Raw genomic sequence first — 22103 nt, 5'->3', positions numbered from 1 at the left:
CTGGGCTCTAAGCATTCATATTATGTTGAAGGGATAATTACACTCTCTTTCTTTGAAGTTTGGTGTTTTACATGTAAATTCTTTATGGTTTGAAAAATTACATATAACACTCTTAAAATTTTTGCTTTCGTCTAACAAATAGAAAAATTGAATGAAAATTTATATTTATTCTTGATTGACTTATTACTGATTAATTATAAGTTAAATAAGTTTTTTTGGACTAAACTACCCTTATAACGATGTACTAAAAATTTCTCAAACAATAGAAAGTTTATGTGAAATTTCATCTAATCTCAAGGAAGAGGAGTTTAATCATCCATTATTGTGATACAGAGATCAAAGATCAGAGACCAGAGGTCATCTGGTAAAATATATTAAATTGGTTATTTTGCTAAACGGAAAAAGTGGTTGATAGGGCTGGTTGGGATAAAATGGTTGGATTCTATGATTGCCAAAGTCCTATTCAATGTTTACAACATCGGCTTGGTGGTCTGATTTATTGTAAAGTTGGCTGTTTTTTACATTGTAGAACAAATGATGAGCTAGGATTTACTATTTCCTTTTAAAAATTATATATATATCGGTTGTCCTCTCAATCTGCCATAGCCTACGCACGCCACTGCTTCTTTTCCAATCAGCCCCTTCCCACCGGGACCAACCTCTACATCCGCCGCGCTTCCTCCAACCTTTTTTCTTTTCTTTTTCTAAGCCACAGATCAACTTTCATTTCATAAACCAAGCATCAGAAGCTCCAGAGTAGATGATGGGAGGTCAAAACCCTCAAAATTTCTTGCCAACACGCCTCCAGCCTAATAAGAATTGGAATAATGAGAAGAGGGAGCTCGGGAAAAACATGAAGAAATTATCCCGTTGGTCTCTCTGTGATAGACGTGAAGTTGCACTTGACCAATCGTTGTCAAGATCCTTGGACAGTCTTGGAGACGAGTTGATAAAGTTTCGCTGCAACGCGCTTGAGTCTTGTAATGCCTCATAAACATGAAATTAGTTTTTAATACTGAGGGCTTGTTCAAATCATGCACTGAGGGCTTCACTTTACTGTTTGTTGCGAAAGCCGACGTTAAAGTGTGTATGTCTTGATGAAATTTTCTTGTTTATCCCCATGTAAACTTTTTTATTACATTCTGATGTCATATCTGTTGTTCCAAAAAATATGAACAATCTTGATCCAATGGGTATGCCTTAGATCCTCAATATAAGACCTGCAAAACAATCAATCGTTAGAACTACTTGTGTGGAGCCCCGGTGATAGCCCTCCAATACTTAAGTTAGTCCATGATTGGAGAAAATGAAGAATAGAAATAGAGAGAGTGGGGAGCATGCGCTTACACCTGCAATATGGAGGGCCAATATATAGAGGGGGTCTTAATTGTATGATTTCACATAGACCCTAGATGTTAGGATGATCCAACGGTTACTACGGGTCATAGGCCTATAACAGTGGAAAAGGTAATAGGCAGTATTGACTTTTATGTCAAACAAGGACAAATGTCCTTTTCACTAACTACGAAGGTCTCCTGGAGACCTTGGATGTTCTCTATAGAAGTTCTCTTGGGAGCCCTTAACCATAATATAACGAACGAAGGTTTTAGGTCTCTGAGGAAGTGCGGAGTTCTCTGATGGATACCTTAGGTACTTTGAATATTATATTATCATAAACGGGTCTTTGAGGAGACCTTAGATGTACCCCTAGAGAAGGTCTTTCCTTAGAGCCCTCTTGCAAATATCCGTACAATTAGGATCTTCGACTGCTTTTGAAGGTCTCTACTGACTGTGATAAAATCCCCACATCAGATGTCCCCCACTTATCAAATTTTATAAGAGATGAAGCTTCATAAGTAGATAAGAGATGACATTCAAGCCTTAACCAATAATTCAGAGATTGTAGGAAGATTTGAAAGAACCTTTGGTAAGATAATTTTCTCAGAAGTTCCCCATTTATCAAGTTTTATGGAGAATAGAGTTCTAAAAGTAATCTAATATACGAAGGCTGTGAATGAGCTTGGTCAGATAAAGATGCAACTCCTTCATATTCTCCAATATGAATTCCAATGTCTTGATATTTGTAGTCTCTATACAAATATCAAAGAGCCAAATACTTCATGAAGACCAAAACTTATAAAATGCTTCAAATATGTGAGAAATGTACCTGTCTCAGTCTATAAAATTTTGGACGGCCTTCTTTTGGAGTAAATAGCGCCTTTAAAAGAATTCCACTCCGTCCAAAGTTTCTTTAGTTGATGCTGAAAAGTTGTAGAAGTGTTTAATAAAGCTGCAAAGTTTTTAACTACAATACTCAGCCAAGTATGGTTGATATGACTCAAACATCTAAGTAAGATAAAGTCGTTGAATCGCAACTAAATGAGGCTTGAGATATCGTAGTCCAACGGTGGAAGAATAATCCATATGCTAAAAAGTAACCATAAAATGCCGTAAGGATAGGACCTCTAGAGTTGAACTTGAAGTAGTTATAGACGAGAATCTAGTTGAGTTTATAAGGAAAATCCCAAGTGATGATGATGAGTGAAGAGAAGTCCCAATTGTAATTTGCATCTTGCATACTTTCTAGATGATGGTATTGATAATCTTTGCCTTTTCCAGACTAAGTTCAGCGATCGTTTTGGGACATTTAAAATTGGAGGTCTTTTCCAGATGTAGTCTTTTTCAAACTTGAAGAAACAAATGTCTTTTCAGACCTAAGCCCTTCCGGACTTAGAATTTAAGTGTTTATTTAGAATTAAGCCCTTTCAGATTTAGAGATAAAGGTCCTTGGACATAAGCTTTTTCAGACTTAAGGAATGAATGTCTTTTCAAACCTTAGCCCAACTGGACTTAGAGTAGAAGTAGTGTCTATTCAGACCTAAGCCCTTTCGGCTTAGAATAAAAGGTCCTCTTTGAACGTAAGCCTTTTCAGGCTTATAAGTCAAGGTCCTTTCAGACATTTAAATTGGAGGTCTTTTTTAGACCTTTTATATTGGAGGTCTTTTGAGACCTTTTGATTTCTGGAATATTCAGGACCAATAACGTGATTCTTCGAACAACTTCATAAACTGCTATAGGAGAAACCTCATAAATTGGTGTTGGAGAAACTTTATAAACTGTTGTTGGAAGAACCTCATAAACTGTTGATGAAGCTCCTTCATAGTTTTAATGCCTCATAAACATGAAATTAGTTTTTACCAAGCTCGTTTGTTTTAAACCAAAACTTATCCAAATCATGTACCAAGGGCTTCGCCTTACTATTTGTTGTGAAAGCGATGTTAAAAGCATGTATGTCCTAACGAAACTTTCTTATACCTACCCATGTAAACTTTTTATCACATTATGATTATGTATCTGTTGTTCCAAAAAGTATGAACAACCTTGACTGGTACCCCCCCACTCCAATGGGTATGCCTTAGATCTCCAATATAGGACCTGCAAATCTGTCAATCGTTAGAACCACTCTAGGAGAGCCCCGACGATGGCCTTCCAATACTTAAGTTAGTTCATGATTGGAGAAGATGAAGAAGAAAAATAGAAAAAGTGGGGAGCATGAGCTTATACTTGCAGTATGGAGGGACAATATATAGGGGGTCTTAATTGTATGATTTCACATAGGTCTTAGATGTAAGAATGATCCAGTGGTTAATAGGGATCACACAAGTTAAGCCTATAATAGTGGAAAATGTGGTCCAAATAGTCAATATGAATTTTTATATCAGACAAGGACGAATGTCTTTTCACTAAGTACGAAGGTCTCCCGAAAACATGGGATGCTCTCTGTAGAAGGTCTCTTGGAAACCCTTAACCATAATATAAACGGATGAAGGTTTTAGGTCTCTGGAGGAAGTGCAGAGGTCTATGATGGATACCTTAGGTACTTAGAATATTATATTCTCATAAGCGAGTCTCTGGAGAGACATTAGATGTACCCTGGAGAAGTCTCCCCTAGAGCCCCCTTGCAAATACCCATACAATTAGGGTTTTCGCCTGCTCTTGAAGGTCTCTACCGACTGCAACAAATATCTCCACATCAGTATCAATGTATGATTGACATATTTTTTATTTTTAAATTTAAAAAAATATATAATCAAATTGTATTATAATTTAAAAACGATATATAAAAATAAACAAAATATTATATATATATATATATATATATATATATATATAATGTGAGAAAACATCTTTCACTTCACTTACTCTCATCTTTAGACAACTATCAACTCAAAGGATTATTAAATTTGGTTTGCACATCATTTTCGTACCGCCCGTGACACACGTGGACATAAAATAAGTTCAAAGGAATTGACATATCACTCACCTTTTCTCATTTTTCTTTTTAATTTTTTTTTTGGTACATTTTAGACTCTAAAAACCTTTACATTTACAAATTCACTCATATTTTCTATCGTATTAATAACATAATGAAATGAAATTAATCAACTTAGAGGTTCATTTCGTCAGTTATAGGGTAACTCATGTTTATTTTTTTTAAATATTAATTTATAAATTTTTTAAAAGAATATCACAAATATAAATATATATAAATAATGAGTTTATGAATTATTATTAAAATTTTATATAATTCTTTTAGTGACCATCATATAAATTACAATATTTTATTATATTATTTTTTATAAGTTTTATATTTTATTTTATCTAAATACTTTGATAACTTATTTTTAAATAAGATTTTTCAGAATTTATAAGATTTAAAATTACTTGTAAGATCTATGAACTTATAATATTTTTTCGAATAAATTTCACCAATCCTCTCTTAATCAAATATAAGTTTTTTTATTAAATCGAAGGTTACATCATTCAGTATATTAAGATAGAAGAGACTGGTTAAATTACATTTAGCATCTGTGAGGTTTGTTTTCATCTAATAAATAAGTACCCTCGTTAGTCAAAATTCACTGAATTTGCTGATACCATCAAAAGACCGAATGAAAATTAATATTTAGTCTCAATTGACTTATTATTAATCTATTACAGGTCAAATAATTTTTTTTCCACTAATCTATTATATATCTGCGCACATGTATTAATGTGCAAAAATATATGAGGGTAATTTAGTCATAAAAAAATGTATCTAACCAACAATAAATCAATAATAAGTTAACCGGGGGAAAATATGATTTTTTTTGTTAATATCAATAAATTCGATAAATTTTGACTAATAGAATGACATTTTTATTAGACGGAAGCAAACTCCAGAGTTGCTAAATGAAAATTCCCCAAACCATAGAGATCTATGTATTATTGCACCAAACCTCAGGGGATGTGAGTGTAATTATCCCTTATATAAAATTTCAATTTGAATAATGAATGTACTATAATTATAACTACAATCTCAATCGGGGTGTTTATAATTTTACTACCCGTCGTATCGCGCCAATCCATTGCGTATATAATAAATAATTCTACACTTTAAAATATATTATAAATAAATTAAACATATAAACCAAAACATCACATTTAAATAAAAAAAGTAAAAAAAACAAGAAAATCGACTTGAGGGTATTATTGACACAACAAAAAATTGGTGCAATTGTATCACAAATTATCGTTTGTGATCATTTGACCTTACTTTAGGAAGGTCGATGTAATTTATTTTGAATAAAATAAAAATAAAGTGAGATATAATTAAAAGTGCAAATTCTTGAAATTAAAATAAAAAAGTATTTATTTTATTTTTATATAAAGGAAATATGAAACTACTCAATTGTGTTATTATGTAAGAAGTTGAACTCCGTAGAAGATTAGAATCTGTATTATCACTTTGTTGAGTTGAGTGGAGCTGATTGGCGGCCAAGATGATAACAATGGAGGGTCTCGTACTCAAACTCCCCTCTCCTCTCCGAATCGTCCGAAGACCTAACCCTAATCATCCCTATCGTGTCTTCCGCTCTGTATGCTTAGCTTCTTCCGCTGCTCCTGCTCCTCTATCCACTGACCCGAAACTCGGTCCTGGATCACTCGGTCATCTTACACGCCCCGATTTCCCCATCCTCCATCAGGTAATTCTGCTTTGACGATGCTGATTTTAGTTTTTGTTTTTGTTTCTTTTTTTTTTTTTTTCTGGAGGGGTGAGGGGAGAGGGTTTAATGGGTCGGGAAGAGATTTTTTATGGAAGTTTGATTTTTTAATTTTTTTTATGCAGGAGTTGAATGGGAAAAAGCTTGTGTATTTGGATAATGCGGCTACGTCGCAGAAGCCGGCGGCGGTTTTGAATGCTTTGCAGAATTATTATGAGGCTTATAATTCCAATGTTCATCGTGGGATTCATTATTTGAGGTAGTTGGGGAAATGGGATTGGAGGGAAGATATTGTTGTGGCATTTATGTAGATTTTCCTTTGTTGTTTTGTGTTTATTTTGTAAGAATGTTTTTCTCAGTTGTTTCGTGTTCTATTATCTTTGTTGATGTCTGTGTAGTGCAAAGGCAACTGATGAATATGAATTAGCGAGGCAAAAGGTTGCGAATTTTATAAATGCGTCACAGTGTAGGGAGATTGTGTTTACAAGAAATGCTACCGAGGCCATCAACTTAGTGGCTTACAGTTGGGGCCTATCAAATTTGAAGAAGGGGGATGAGGTATAAACTTTGAATTTTGTGATTTTCTTTTAAATTCAGCTCATTGGTGATTGTGATGTCCTTTTTGTGAGTAAACTAGGTCTTAGGGGATTTTTAAGTTGCGACATTCATTCACAATTTATGCTGTGCTTCACATTTTCTAATTGTTCGTGATATATGCCAGTAGCATCTCTTGCAGAAAAATTATGCCAAGGGTACATTTGAAATGTTTTCAGTGTGTTTTCTGGTTTCAGAGAGTGTCTTTATTTAATTTTGAAAATTTCTCCTCCTCTTGGTCTTGCAAGATGTTGGCTGACATATTTGTGAGAGGTGCTCAACTTTTAATCCAGTCATGGATCTTTCTTGAAGAATAAAAAATTACTCCCCTGTGACATCTTAAGGTTTTAATTAAAGTAGTTTCTTTATGTCATTAGAATAAAAAAAGGTTCTACACACTGATGTCTGCTACCTAGAACAAAATGCACTGTCCTTCGATAAAAAGGTAATCCCAATCTGCATGCTTTGGGGCCTTGAGGGTATATGTGTGGGTAAAAGATTAAAACTCCTTCATTTCTTTTCTTTTAGTGAGTGGGACAAGTTTGTTCTTATTTATTATCATGAAATTCTCCAAAAAAAGAAAAAACTTGTGGATGATGTACAATATAATTTTTGTTTCTTGATGGACACATGGCAAACTAATGAAATAAGGTGCATGTATGAGGTGTTGCAACGATACCTGTTAATATTCCCATCTGTAGTAACTTTTTTTTTTCTGTGTTTATTACGTTTTCTTATGTGATATTTGTGTCAAATGCACATAATTTTTGTTAATAAAATGTCTGTTTCATTTACTAAAAGTGCTTGACTCATAACTCCCAGGTTGTGCTTACAGTCGCTGAACATCACAGTGCTATTGTTCCTTGGCAATTTGTAGCTCAAAGGACTGGTGCAGTTTTGAAGTTTGTAAGTTTAACAGAAGATGAAATTCCAGACGTCGACAAACTAAGGGAAATGCTCTCAAGACAGACAAAACTTGTTGTTGTTCACCATGTCTCTAATGTGCTTGGTGAGTGAACTGTCTTTTAAATTTTAATTGTAGCAAAGTACTGTGTGGAGAGAAGGACAAATCATGGGCTGTAAGGATGATCTTGATTAACTAAGAAACTTGCTTTAGAAGATCCAGATTTGCATGGTCATGAATTTTTTGGAGTTCATCATTGAATTTAATGTGAATCTGCTTATCCATTCTATGGTAGGAATTCATGTTTCAGTTTCTAGGACTTTAGGTGATGTTAATATGCTTGTTATGTCATCTTGTTGTTTCTTAGAATTGTAATAGTAATTAGGATATAGTGATCTGCTCAAGAGAGGTGGTGCCGAGTGGAACAAATCAAGAATATGCAGAAAGAGTCGAGATATAAGAAAATAAATAGAGAAACAAAGTGCTACATGAATCATACTCAAGAAGACAACAGTGTACTGGCAATCTAATGTGCAGTTCAGGTTAGAAATCTCGATTCATGGAAACATCAGCCAGGACCAACTCTCATTGTGTTGGTTCCTAGGGTTCTCATCATATCCTAGGACCTTTAGTTATTCTTCAGATGTCATATTCTAATAAAATCATTTGAAGCACAATATTACTGGCGGGCTTGCATTTAGTACGTTAACTTTACAGTTTACGTTTTGCAATATCTGGGCAACTATGGTTCAAATTGGGCTGTCAGGTAAATATTTTGCTTGAATTATGATATAAATATTTTATCTTTTAAACCTCTTAAAAGATTCTGGTATAGACCTAATTTATAGATGTCTGTTGAAGTCAAATTTGGTGGTTATTCTGATGGAATTCTATTACTAAACTTTCCATACGTGATCATTAGACCCGTATTATGTTGGTTCTTTCTTATCTATAACGATGCACATATTTCTTGTTTTCTTCCCCCTCGCAGCTTCTGTTCTTCCAATTGATCAAATTGTGAGTTGGGCACATGATGTTGGAGCCAAAGTGCTTGTAGATGCTTGTCAAAGTGTTCCTCATATGGTGGTTGATGTAAAGGGCCTTGATGCTGATTTTCTGGTTGCTTCTTCTCATAAGGTCAAGTCCTTTCTATATGTGTTAACTCTCAACTCTGATGAGTGAGTATTTGAAATGAAGAAATAAACATGCTTCAGATGTGTGGGCCTACAGGCATCGGGTTCTTATATGGAAAATATGAGCTCTTGTCTACCATGCCTCCTTTCTTAGGTGAGTTTTTGTTTTTCAGTGTCAACACATTTGTTTTTTTTCTCACTTTTGGATCTGAAAGAATCCTAGTGATTGAATTGAATTGAATAATGTCCATTAGCAATTTAGCATCACTGGAGTTCCTTTCCTGATAAGAATTCTTGGTGCGCAGTATTTCCAGAGTGGGTCTCTAACCTGTTGATATTATTCTCAGGTGGTGGTGAAATGATATCAGATGTATATTTGGATCATTCTACCTATGCTGAACCTCCTTCCAGGTCATTGTCTTGCATACTGATTGGCCTATATTATCTCTGAGAACTGTGTAAAAGATTGCAAAATGAATATTGATTTAGAATAGGAGATGAAGAAATACTTGGGTGGTCTATAACTGGATGATTGTTTGTCCCGGACAATCTTTGGGGATATCTTCATTTGCCACTTTCCAAACATTATCAGATAGTTCTTACAATAAAGCATGACTATCATATAATTAGATGAAGGTGTAGGATTTTAGCTTGAAATCTCATCTTGAAAAAGAAAAATTAATGCTAGTATGTTCTTCTTTCAAAGTTGTTTTACACCCCTGCCACCAAGCCAGAAAAGAAGTAGAAGATGAAAAAACAAATAAACATGTTTAAGACTCTGTCTTTGTGAGATGCAGTATGCATTCAAGTTCAAACCTCTTAGATTTCTTTGATATTCCTCTTTGGACTTGTTGAAAGTGCATCCAATACTTTAGGTTCCTCAAAATGAGAGAATATTGCGGCTGAATAAGGTGTCAATCTTATCTTTAAATTTAGAGTACATTTGAATTATTATACTCCTACCATGAAGTTCTTGAATGGTGAACAAAATATTCCTCAGTTTCTTCATTTCTCATGATGTAACATTATGATTTTTAATTAAAAATTTGTACCAAAAGCTTAGTATCTTCATTCCCAAGTTTGCCCCAAGTGTCCATGTTACTTAATACTTGAAGATTGATGCACAAGTCTTCTCTACCATTTTACTTAACTCAGTCATTCAGTTGGTTGATTAGTATCACCTTGGAACGACCTAGTACATGATATGTTTACTTGTATCACTTCCTTTAGCCATGCAGCTCCTCTCATATGGGCTCACATCTTTGGTGCCTCCTTTATGTAAACCACTGTTGTCTGCATAGTCAGGATATATATTATATGTTATTTATTCATTCTAAACCCAATGTTGCTGCTGCTGCTGCTGTCTTCTTTTGTCTGTGTTACTGAACCTTTTGTTTACTTGCTGATGTTCCATTATGCATGATTTCTATTAAGTTCAGATTTGAAGCTGGAACTCCTGCTATTGGGGAAGCCATTGCGTTGGGAGCATCAATTGATTATTTATCAGGCATTGGAATGCAAAATATTCATGATTATGAGGTAAATTTGGATTCAGGTCCATGCCACTACATGAAAAAGAACATTTTAGTATTTTTCTTTCTAGGTTTTGACTCCTCAGTCTTGTTTGGAGTGAAGTCAATGAATGCCTTATGTTGACGTGTTTGAAAATATTGACTGGGACAACTGTTTGTACTTTTAGTTTTGTGTTTGAATGCTATTATTTGTTCTTAACAATATTTATTTAAGTTCTCTGCAGTATAAGATGTCAGTTTTCATCTAAGCTTGTGATATATTTCTCTTCATTGTATTTGCTATTCTGCCTTTTCTTTGATTTTATTTAAATTCATATTTTCATTCTCTTATATTATTAATCACCTAAACAAGCTAAAAATTTATTCTTCGATTCAACATGGTTATCAGTTACTGGAGATCTGGAATAAATGGAATTGAGGCTTTAATCTTTGATCAGAATTTTGGAGGCTAAAGCTTAGTTGGTTAAGCATGTATATCTGACACTAGCACTTCTTTTTGCTGCCGTCTAAAGTTTCTTACTAGTTGATTACTGACTCTGTTAAAGGCTAGATGATGGAGGTACATATACGTTGGGTGCTTTACTTGCAATTTGTGATGTCATAAATCTCATGGGTGCAATTTTTTGCTTAGCATCTTTAACCATTCACATATTTGTAACTGTAAACCTTAAAAAACTCATCTGTACTTGTGCTTTAGAGGAGAATTATCATGCCCCTACGGTCCCATCCCTTACCTAAGAAATAGATAGTCAGAGAGATAAGTGTGTCGCTGAACTTTGTACTCTAGTTGTTTATTTCTGGAAATGGAATCTATTCCAGCAGTGTTTGCTCTCTTGACAATATTTAAGTATCATTTTGCACTTTCTTTATTCTGCTCCATCATAAACCAACCACACATTATTCAGGATAAAGTAAGAGTTTGTCTGACACAAGCTCGTTATCTCCTCTCTCTTGAGAGTTCTATGGCCATCTGGGCCACCTCTTGCTATTGAAACTTGTATACTGCAGAGAATCACCTTTTAACATATGATGGTGACATTAACTGCTGTATAAATTGTATCTACTGTTCTTATACGATACTATCACCAATTCTGCTAACTTTTTGTACTCTCTAGGAAATGTAGGTTTGTTTTAAGATGACTCTTTGGTAGGATGTGAATTAAATAGCTGATGCAAAAACAATGGCCTTTAACTGAAATGGTAAGCTTACATGATGGTATTTCTCTTTTGTTTATTTTTGCCTTTCAGGTAGAGCTAGCCAACTATTTATATGATAGCTTGTGCTCAGTGCCCAATGTCCGTGTCTATGGTCCGGCCCCTTCGAGAACTGTTAAGAGAGCAGCACTTTGTTCTTTCAATGTGGAAGATGCTCATCCAACGGATATTGCTACTTTTCTTGATCAGCAGGTACTGATACAGTAACATCCTCTTGCTTGTGTTTGTCTAGTTTCTTTAAGCATTGAAAAGAAATGGAAACATTAATCTATGGGAAGATCAATTGCAGAGGAAAATTGTTGCCCATCATTTTAGTGTATTCCAAAGACAGTTTGTTTCTTCATATTCCTTGTTTTGGGAAAGTATACTTTCTATTTCTCCCTCTTTTCTGTGTCTATAACAGGCTTCGTGACTTGTACCGTGTAAAATTTTTTCAGCATAGTGTAGCTATTAGATCGGGTCATCATTGTGCTCAGCCCCTTCATCGCTATTTGGGAGTGAATGCAAGTGCGAGGGCAAGCCTTCATTTCTACAACACGAAAGAGGACGTGGATGACTTCATCCAGGCTCTCAACGACACCATCAGCTTTTTTGCATCTTTCAAGTAAGTGGTTTACAGCAAAAGCAAGAGGAGAAAATGGTTTGTAAGACAGTGTTAACGCCTGTCCTGTGAAATTATAGCGACGAACAACCCCCAACTTCAGTGAAATGTCGTGTATATGCATAGAAATGTTTGTTTTATGGCTTTCTCTTTTCTTATTATTTGTTATATGCAGTTAATCGCCTAAAAATTCGAGACATATCATTATTTCTTGCAACACAACCTAGTTGGGATCCCTGTGGTGGCTCAGGAAAATCGTCTTGTATGCATTTTCTGGTTGATTGCTATTGATCGCTCAAATAGTACTGCTGGGAAAAAAAATAAAAAAGATTGGGTTGTTCAAGAGTCCTTTGTTCATTAGAGCGAAACGATATAGGTCGGGTGCAAGAATGGTGGTGTTTGACAATGCCATTTGGATATATAATGATAGGGACCGATGGTTTTCAAATGTTCCGGTGATGGTTGTGAAGAAAGATTTGAAGTAGATCATTTTTCCAGATGACTTTTCTGCTCTGATCCAGCAAATATTCTTCATTTCAAACTCCTATATTGTCCAGAATTATGCGACGTCCTTTGATGTCAAGTTACATTTAGTTGCATGACTTAGTACCAGTATGACAGAATTCAGAAACTAATATCAATAGCAAAGATATAAACGCAGGCATCTGCAGACGCTCGATTTTGGCAACAAATGAGGAGATCGTTCACAGAATGAGTTGTATGACACTCTATAGACCACCCACAAGTGACTTAAATCTCGGCGTTTTATAGCTCTTCAGTTAAAGTAAGATTATGAAGCTTATAATACGTTGGATAATAATTAATTTAAGGAAAATTGGACTAAAAAGGTTAGCCCTTTCGGACTGCTGCACTGTGGAACTTTGTGATGCTTCAATCGTTTTGAATATGGAGTTCTAATAACATAAACACAAGCAGATGGATATTTGTTGAAATCCATCTCAAGAAAGAAAAACCAATATGCTATTATTCCAGGCTTTTATAAACTTTATTAATTTTATCAGCTTTAATCCCTTATTTATTTTATTTTTTCTTATTTAATTACTTACATATGATAAACTATTATAAAAGAAAACTTTTTCTTGTACTAATTTCTTAATACTAAATTTACCCTTTAGTTCATTTACACTCTTTAAAGATAAATTTGGTCAAAATAATAATTTTAATATTTTTTTAATAATCTCACAATTATATATTTTTTTTCTTTCGTTCATTGCTCCATTTTTCTCTCTTATTCTTATTTTTTCTCACAACTTTTATATTTTTTATAAACTCAATATTATATATATATAGTTTCTCTTAGCTTTTTTTTTTTTTCTCCTCGCAGACTTATTTCTTTCTCATCCCATCACACCACGATTGTTTCTTTGCATAATTTTTCTTTTTTTCTCTTTATTTTATACCATACTTATCTTTTATATGATTGCATGCGTTGACAACTAGCCTATTTTGGAGATAATTACACTCCCCTCTCCTAAAAAATTTTGTGTAATTATATATAGATTTTCTGTAGTTTGAAAATTATATCTAGCACCAGTAAGGTTTGCTTCTATCTAACAAATAAGTTCATCCATTAGTCAAGATTCACTAAATTTGGTGATATTAATAAAAATGGTATAAAAGTTTATATTTAACCCCAATTGAGTTATCACTAAGTTATTGCAAATCAAATAAATTTTTTTATGATTAAATTACCCCTCATATATCTTCACATGTATAACAGAAAATACGCACAAATGCACATGCACATACACGCGGGCGCGCGCCTACGGAAGAATCCTAATCAATTTTTGTTTTCATTCATTACTAACATTGATTTTTTGTAGAATCTCAGGAAGACTTAGTTGGAGGTGTGTTTTCAAGAGTTGTCATTTCAGTTTATGTTTGTATGTATTTGTATTTGAGTACATATTATTTAGTGAATTCTGAAGTGCATTAGCTGTTCTATTAATATGCATCTGAGAAATGTGAAGTTTCTATACGACATTGTGCGGGTCTAGTTTTTGTTGGTGTGTCTACCACTTGTTTCTCTCTAAACCCTCTTTCTTTGAAACTTGATGAATTTTCCATCAGTGTTACTACTGTTGCTTGAATCATTGGAGGATGTTATGGTACCAAATAGAGGTGGCAGATGAGTCGAGCCGGCTCAACGTTTTTCGAGCGAGCTCGAGCTGAGTTTTAGGCGTTCACCACTCGCGCGCTGATGAATATTTTTTATTTTTTATATTTATTTTTATTTTTGAATTCTTTATATATTTAATATTTGATCAGTTTTATAATGTAAATTGACCATATATTATAATTATTAATTAATATCATACATTTTATTTTGGATAATAATAAATTATGGTTGCTATGGTACTTTTATTTATACATTTGATCTTTATATAAAAATAAATTTAATCAACAACTTAGTAAATTATAATTTTTTTTATAATTAAAATTATTATAATATCTTTATGTTATATTTTAATATATATTTGTATTACGTTATACATTTTTTAAATTGACAAGTAATTCACTTATGATTTTTTATTATTTATAAATTTATATCAAAATTTAGTAATTTCTATGAATTAATTTAAAAATCATAATAATAATAATAATAATAACAATTACAACAATAATAATAATAATGATGATGATGGTTGAACAATTCTAATTATTATTTTATTATATATACAATGAGATTAAAAAGTTTAATCAATAATTACGATATCTTAAAATTTGAGCACCTGATTCATACGAAATTTAAATATATACACGACCTAATTCAACGATACACCGTCTTGAATGATTATATTTATGTTCCGAGTACGATATCTCGACATCCGCATATCCAATAAGTCTAAACTTTATCAAGTGTATTTTTTTGTAAGTTTTATCATATCTAACGATTTGATCTGAATTTTGATGGTTCGATTAACTCATGTTGTTCAACAATGTAAGATGATAGTTACATCAATGTTATACTAATATTTATAAATATATAAATTTTGCAAATTATGAACATATATTAATTTCAACTATATCTATGTAAAAATTTTATGATTCGATCTCATAATTTAAAATAATAATAATAATAATAATAATATATTATTATTATTACTATTATTATTATAATAGTAATACTAACAATAATAATAACAATAATAATAATACTAATACTAATAATAATAATACAAAAAGTCAAAAATCAAAAACTATCTCTTTCTCTCTCTTGTTGTCGTTTCTTCTTCCTCCTCCTTTCTCTCTTTGTGTTTCTTCTCCATTCTTTCTCCTCTCTCAATTCTTCCCCAAACCCATCTCTTAGAACCCTAACTCCAAACTCACGGCAACAAGGACGGCAGGTCGACAACGAGGACGGCGACGAGTACGGCTTCCATCTTTCTCCACTCATTTTTTCCCCAAACCCATCTCTTAGAACCCTAGCCCCAAACTCACGGCAACAAGGACGGTAAATCGGCAACGAGGAAGGCGACGAGTACGGCTTCCAGGTAATCCTTATTTCTTTGTTGCATTTTACTTATTCTTCTTTTTCTTGGGTTTGGGTGTGTTTTTAGCATCTTGTTTAAATTTTTTTTCTTGGGTTTGGGTGTGTTTTCAGGGGACAATGATTTGTTTAATTCTTGTTGTTGTTGTTTGCTTTTTTAAAAGAGTTGTAATGTTGTATGGAAGACCATTATCGATTAGCAAAATTCTGAAAAATTTTGTATCTAATGTTGTAAAATTCCTCTCCTTCCCACCTCCATTCTGCTGCAATTTTTGGAACAAACTCGAGCTCGAGCTCGAGCTCGAAAATACTGTGTCGACTCGTTGCCAGGCCTAGTACCAAATATCTTGCAGCAGCACATTTGCTACGTTTTTAGTTTGTGATGATGTTTACCCAGTGTTCTTAGAAATTTGTAAACAAAAAAAGCAACATTGTACCCTCAAAATATGCTTAAGCTGGCCTCAGAATGCCTTATCTTTCACTGTTGTTTAAAATTGAATCATGGTTAAGTTTTAGACACATTATGCCTATAGTCCCAGTCCCTTTAGGTGCTATTTAACGTTTAGAATTAGTTCTAGGGATGAAAAGTACAGGTTGCTTATACTAGCCGAAAGATGTGTAAACATTTTACTGATATTTCTATTCTTGTTGGCCTGAAATTACTGTCAGATGTTGATCAAGAGGATTATCTTAGGACTTAATGAAAGTTGAGGGACTGGAACTACCCGTCTATGTAGATTTTGATGAGAGTTGCTATCAAATTTTACAAAATGGTTCAGGATTTTTGTTAATTTAAACCTCAAGTTAGTTGAGTGCACACATGCAGATACTTGTTGGATCTAGTCAGTAACTTATCCACCAAGTGGTGCAATATACTTTGTGGTTATATTCAGATAAACAGTAGAGCTGAATTCAGTATTTGGTGATGTCAAATCATAAGACCATGTTAAATGATCATCTCATCTAAACGTTAGTTTTAGAGGATAAAGCATTTCAGTTATCTAGGTTGATAACATGTTTCTCATTTTTCCGAAACCAGACAAATATATTTCAGAGTCTACCTGCTGACTGCACTGCAAGTAGGTTGCAGTGATTACTTCAACCAATTTATATAATATATTAAATATAGGAGAAAAGTTCTGAAATTGTTATTCTTCTACCACAGATTTTTATGTGCATTCCTATTAGTAGATGCCGTGTTTGTATCCATAACTCTGGCTTTTAAATTTTTTTAATATATATGATTTTTTATCTTTATCTCAATGGATAACTTGTAAGCTTTGAAGATCTATTGATAAACATTTGTAGGCAACCACTATGAAGAAATCAAAGGATCCGTTTGAGATTGCATTTGAGGAGCAAGAGGAATCACCACCAGAATCCCCAGTTGGTCTTGATGAGAATGAAGTCCAAACTTCAGCTGGCCCCAGTACAATTGTTACCGGAGAGTTGGATGCAAGTACTAATGTTAATGCCACAGATCCTTCAACTTTGGGTGCTGTGTCAATAGGGACTGCTGGCCCAATCAGCAAAAACAAAGAAGATGATGAGGAGGAGGAAGAAGAGAACATGGATGTTGAGTTTGGCAAGTTGCGACCTACTGGTGATCCTGCAAAAACGGCTAAGATGCAGTAAGTTGACTAAGTTATTTGCATGACCTCGTGAGAAGTCTTATTTTTTCATTGTATCCTTTTTCTTGAGTGGTTGATGGTTTATTATTAGGCACTTGGTTTTGCAATTAATGGCATCCCAATTGGTTATCATATTGGGGGTCTTATTGAGGAAACTGAATCCTCAAAAGAAAATTTTGCCTCTGTGGTCTAGGATTTAGATTCCTCTAGCTTGAGCAAGGAAATGAAGACCTCTTTGCCCTTGAAATTGTATTACTTCTTCACCATGTTCTTTTTATTCACAAAGTTTTCAACTCCCCATCTAAGGCCCATCGTCATCTTCCTCATCTTATGATTCTGTACACCTATGGAGACTTGATCCCAATGTTTTGTTAATTCTCGAATCTTTTCTCTATCATGTATGTTCATGTATTCATGGTTTTCCTTTTTTAATTTATTTTACATGCTTTGGCCGTGGTACAAAGTACAAAAGTAGAAGTATGTGTGCGTTTGCTGACACATGTCAAAGGAGTTTAGAACTTACTCTTTGATCTCATTATCCTATTGTTCGGTTTCTGATTTATGTCATGCTCCCTTTTGCTTGGTTATTTGTAAAGTGTTTACTGATATGTTTTAAGTTCCTCATGAGGTGTTACAAATATTCAGTAGGTGAATGGTGCTTTCTTCAACTAAGTCCTGACCAGATGGTCTTCCATCTGTTAACTTGCTATTCAATGAGACTAAGTAAAAGAAACTTGGCCCGATTTTGTTTCCCCTGTTTCTATAATTTGATCATACCAGAAGTGGATTCTGCATAAGCTAATCACTCATAGTCAAATTCTATAGGCTACCTTCACTGCCAGACAAGTGGTGTGTCATAACTATACTTTGCAAGTTTTCCTTGTTTTTTGGGTATTCACAATGTCGAAATGAGACTGATTCATATGCATATCATAAATTCGTGGATATCCTTTACTGCCTTCATCAAGGTAGTATAATCTCATCTGGTTATTAACACAGAACAAACAATGAACATTCTGGAGTTCAGAGAATTTTAGTTATAGAGCCAAGTTTCGAAACCTTGACTAAAACAGTGGAAGTCAATCAATATTCATAAGATTGTTTATATGTTCTTATTGGCTGATTGATCCACATTTTTTTTGAGAACTTGTTATCCAAGTTGCCATATAAAGTTGATTAGTATCAAAATTATGCAGTTTAATTTTCCCAAAAATACATCAAAATTCCACATTATAAGCAAACTGCAATACTAGCACAAGAAGCTCTTATCATTTCCTGACATGCTTGAGTCTCGATTTACTTAAACAGAATGTGACGATTTAGATATTTCAGACGCAAGTGTGTTTTAGCTGTCATGTTTCTATATAATGAATTTTTGATAAGAAAAATTAGTTTCAGAAGTGCATAACTGTCACTTTCTCAGATGAAGAGATTTGTTAATACCAACAGTAGTAGTCTTGATGCTTAAGAAAAGCAGGACCAACCCTATGGAAATTAAATAATGGCTGAAGTTTTAAATATTGCCCTGTGGCATAAGCTACCTTGGTAAACATCCAAAATACTGATGAAGTTGCAAGGTCCAAGTGCAAACTGCTAGGGGAGTTGAATTAATTACCTTTTCTTGGATTTGCATGTCTTTGGTCTTTTAGGAATTAATTGTTTACGAGTTGCAGGATGGAAATTATTGAAAGATTTAGAATATCAATTCATGTTTCTTATTTATTGATTCCTTTTGATCGTTCTATTAATTTTACTTGGCAAAGAAACGTTATAAAGGTTGGTCATGTTCTCTGATACTGATAGATATTGTTTTAAATTAATCTTCTCTGCTCTTGATTGTCATTCCCAGAGAATTTAAATAACATTTTCTCTTATTTTTCTCACAAGTTCTTGAAATGTGTTGGTAATGCATGCACTTTCTTGTCAAACCAATGCAGCAGATCTGCCAAAAGAGTATGAAGAGTATTTACTTATTGGTTTATCTATATAATCTGTACATTGATTTTCCTTCATTTTCAATATTTTTATTTGTTATTCAGTTTTTAAGTTGATTGACCTAGTTCTTCTTCAGGGAAATTTTAGCTCATTTTACAGAGGAACAAATGAGTAGGTATGAATCGTTTCGAAGATCTGGATTTCAGAAATCCAACATGAAAAGGGTAGGCATCATGTTGGCTGAAAACCATGATCAATCATCAAACAATTTGAACAAAAAAGTGCATCTGTGAACCATATTGCCACAGGGATTATCGATATGATGCTTTTTTGTTGTGTCCAAATGCAGTTATTAACAAGCATAACTGGAAGTGCTAAAATTTCTATACCTATGACTATTGTGGTATCTGGAATCGCAAAAATGTTTGTAGGGGAGCTTGTTGAAACAGGTATGCTGACTTGTTCTTCTTGAAACAATGGTATTCCGCATCTCCTTCTTCTTTCTGTATATAGATTATAGGAAAAAATGAAAATAAATTCTCTCTTGCTTATTATGGAAATAAAAGTTAAATGATACTCTTTGTTATGTGAATGGACAAGTAACTTTTCCCCCTTTAAGTTGTACTGAGGCACTAAGTATTGCAGCCAGAGTAGTAATGGCAGAGAGAAAGGATACAGGACCAATCAGGCCATGCCACATGAGAGAAGCATATAGAAGACTAAAGCTTGAAGGCAAGATCCCAAAAAAATCAGTCCCAAGGCTTTTCCGGTGATGCAACCTGAAAATTACCTGGGTAACTAACCAATGACTCTCATTTCTCCTTGTCGAGAAATTTCTCATACCTCTTCAAATACTTGAATGTCAGAATTATCAAGAATGCTTACGATTTTGCTTGAGCATGTTCCAAACATGGTCCGACCAGAGTATCTTTGTATCTTCTGTCACCATTATCCTCTTTCCTTGAGCTCTATTTTGAATATGTCTTGGAGGATTGTGACCATGTGGAATGAGAAAGCAGAATTTTGTGGAATTTTTGGTAGATCAAAGGTTGATGCTTGTTAAAACTTTTTTTTTTGCTAGTTTTTGGTGGTTTGGGATCTGGTAACAGAGTTAGGGATGTTGGTGAATCATGAGAAGTTGCTGGGAACAGGAGAATTTTCTCATTTAATCATTCAATTTTCCGGTCATCTTTTTCTGGTTGAACTTGATTGAATCATCGTTTTATAGAATACGTCATGTGACATTATGTTAGATGGTTTGGCCCTTCCATATTCCGATCTAAGACTGACCTTGAAACAGACCCGACCTTGGAGCTAGACCACCCCCCACACTACGTCTTCCCCAGTACAAGTGGACTGCAGTGGTCTCTTCTTTTACTATTTCATATGATCTTCTATGGAGCGGTGTAACAAGAGGCAAGATGCTGGTGTAGTTTATTTTTGAACTGGCAGCAACTTAAATTAGTTCAAAACCATTGTTCTTGGTTCAAGGATTTGTTAAGAGTTGAGGTTACAAATTTCAGCATGCCGGTTTTTACAGAAGTTCTTAAGTTGTTGACGTTCTTCTGAAAGTAGACAGACATCACTAATTGAAAGCTCACTTCGGGAGTGTTTTGTGAAAATTTATGCTTTTGCATAAGTGATTTTTATAGAAAAAGTTGACAAATGTAGCAAAATCAAGAGTGGTGGTGTTTGGAAAAAGAGCGAGAAGTAGATCAAATGTAAGTTGGGTAGTTTTGGTGGGGAAAACAATTTAAAATAAATTTAATTAATTAAAGATTGTTTTATTCTCCAATGTTAAAAAGATATTATTTTTTCTTAATATTTGTATTTGTATTTTGTTAAGAAAAATTATTTTTCCTCAAAAATAATAAATTTTATTTGAAGTAGTATGTGATATGTATTGTTAAAATATTAAAACTAATAGATGTTGAAATGTCTAATAATAATACTTCCTCTAAATAATATAATTGTTCATTCATAGACAATAAATAATTTGCATGATTGTCAAAAAAATATATTTTAATTGATCATAACAATTTAATTTATATTTTTATATGATATAGAAATAATATTAAATAACATACCAACTATGTGAAAGTGTGAATTTTATTAGTATCACGTTATTCAAATTATTTGAAATTCTAACAAAAATTTTGGATGTGCAATTCTAAAAATAAGTTAAAAGGGATAAATTTGAATTAAAATTATTATAATAAGGGTAAAAAGTATAAAAAGAAATCAGATTTATTTACAAATAGTCAAAGCAATTAGGTGTTTCTAGCTTTTTGCTTAAAAGTGTTTTCTTAATAATTTTAGAAGTAGAAGTTGATATATGCAGAGAGTTTTTGCGAAAATTTCTGTTCTTAGAGAAGGGATTTTTATAAAAAAAAATTGAAGTTGTACTAGAATACAACAACTAAAGTGGATAGTGTTCGGAAAAAAAATTACTTCTAAAATAAATTTTATTATTAAGGATTGTTTTGTCCCTATATGTTAAAAGGATGCTATCTTTTTTCTTATATTTGCACTTGTTTGTCAATAATAATTATTATTTCTTCTCAAATAATAATAAATTTTATTTCAATTAGTATATTTTATATCCATTTTTTTAAAAATATTAAAGAAAAATAAATATTTAATTTAATAATGCTCTCACTAAGTAATATAATTGTTGATACAATAATTAAACTTACATGATTGCAAAAATAAAAAATTATTTTTATTAATTAATCATAGCATTTAATTCATATTTTTAATGATATAGGAATAATATAATTAGATAAAACAACGAATAAAATATAAAAATTCTGAAATATTAAATATAATATTGACATCAGAATTTTGGAATAAATTGTCAGTTAGAAGTTCAAAACAAATTGGCTACTAATTGAGTTCCAAATTGAAGTACATAACAAATTTGTGTTTTCATATATTCAAGACGATAAATTACCGTAAATGTCCATACTAAATTTGGGCCTTATATATTTTGGTTGACTGATC

General features: G+C 33.1%; 2 protein-coding genes across 6 annotated transcripts; both read left to right on the top strand.

The window, feature by feature from the left end:
• LOC105158008 (cysteine desulfurase 1, chloroplastic) lies at positions 5750-12222 on the top strand. Of its 2 annotated transcripts, none has more exons than XM_011074599.2 (10): positions 5750-6026; positions 6170-6303; positions 6443-6602; positions 7461-7647; positions 8534-8679; positions 8757-8829; positions 9023-9086; positions 10115-10214; positions 11456-11614; positions 11860-12222. In XM_011074599.2, exons 1-10 carry the CDS (start codon positions 5823-5825, stop codon positions 12028-12030), a joined length of 1398 nt encoding a protein of 465 aa, XP_011072901.1. In that variant the 5' UTR covers positions 5750-5822; the 3' UTR covers positions 12031-12222. The 2 variants fall into 2 exon arrangements, with proteins under 2 accessions (XP_011072901.1, XP_011072902.1); XM_011074600.2 differs by having other exon boundaries at positions 11826-11965.
• On the top strand, positions 15259-20625 carry LOC105158007 (transcription initiation factor TFIID subunit 11). 4 transcript variants are annotated; one of them, XM_011074597.2, is made up of 6 exons: positions 15260-15538; positions 16843-17165; positions 19237-19324; positions 19450-19549; positions 19746-19894; positions 20401-20625. In XM_011074597.2, the coding sequence occupies exons 2-5, from the start codon at positions 16852-16854 to the stop codon at positions 19871-19873; spliced, it is 630 nt and encodes a 209-aa protein (XP_011072899.1). In that variant the 5' UTR covers positions 15260-15538; positions 16843-16851; the 3' UTR covers positions 19874-19894; positions 20401-20625. The 4 variants fall into 4 exon arrangements, with proteins under 4 accessions (XP_020548542.1, XP_020548541.1, XP_011072899.1 ...); XM_020692883.1 differs by lacking the exon at positions 20401-20625 and having other exon boundaries at positions 15259-15425; positions 16841-17165; positions 19746-20288; XM_020692882.1 differs by lacking the exon at positions 20401-20625 and having other exon boundaries at positions 15259-15538; positions 16821-17165; positions 19746-20288.

Source organism: Sesamum indicum, linkage group LG3 (genome assembly GCF_000512975.1).
Source record: "Sesamum indicum cultivar Zhongzhi No. 13 linkage group LG3, S_indicum_v1.0, whole genome shotgun sequence".
NCBI classification, from domain to species: Eukaryota; Viridiplantae; Streptophyta; class Magnoliopsida; order Lamiales; family Pedaliaceae; genus Sesamum; species Sesamum indicum.
Note: the sequence above shows the minus strand (reverse complement) of the source record. Positions and strands in the feature narration are given on the sequence as shown.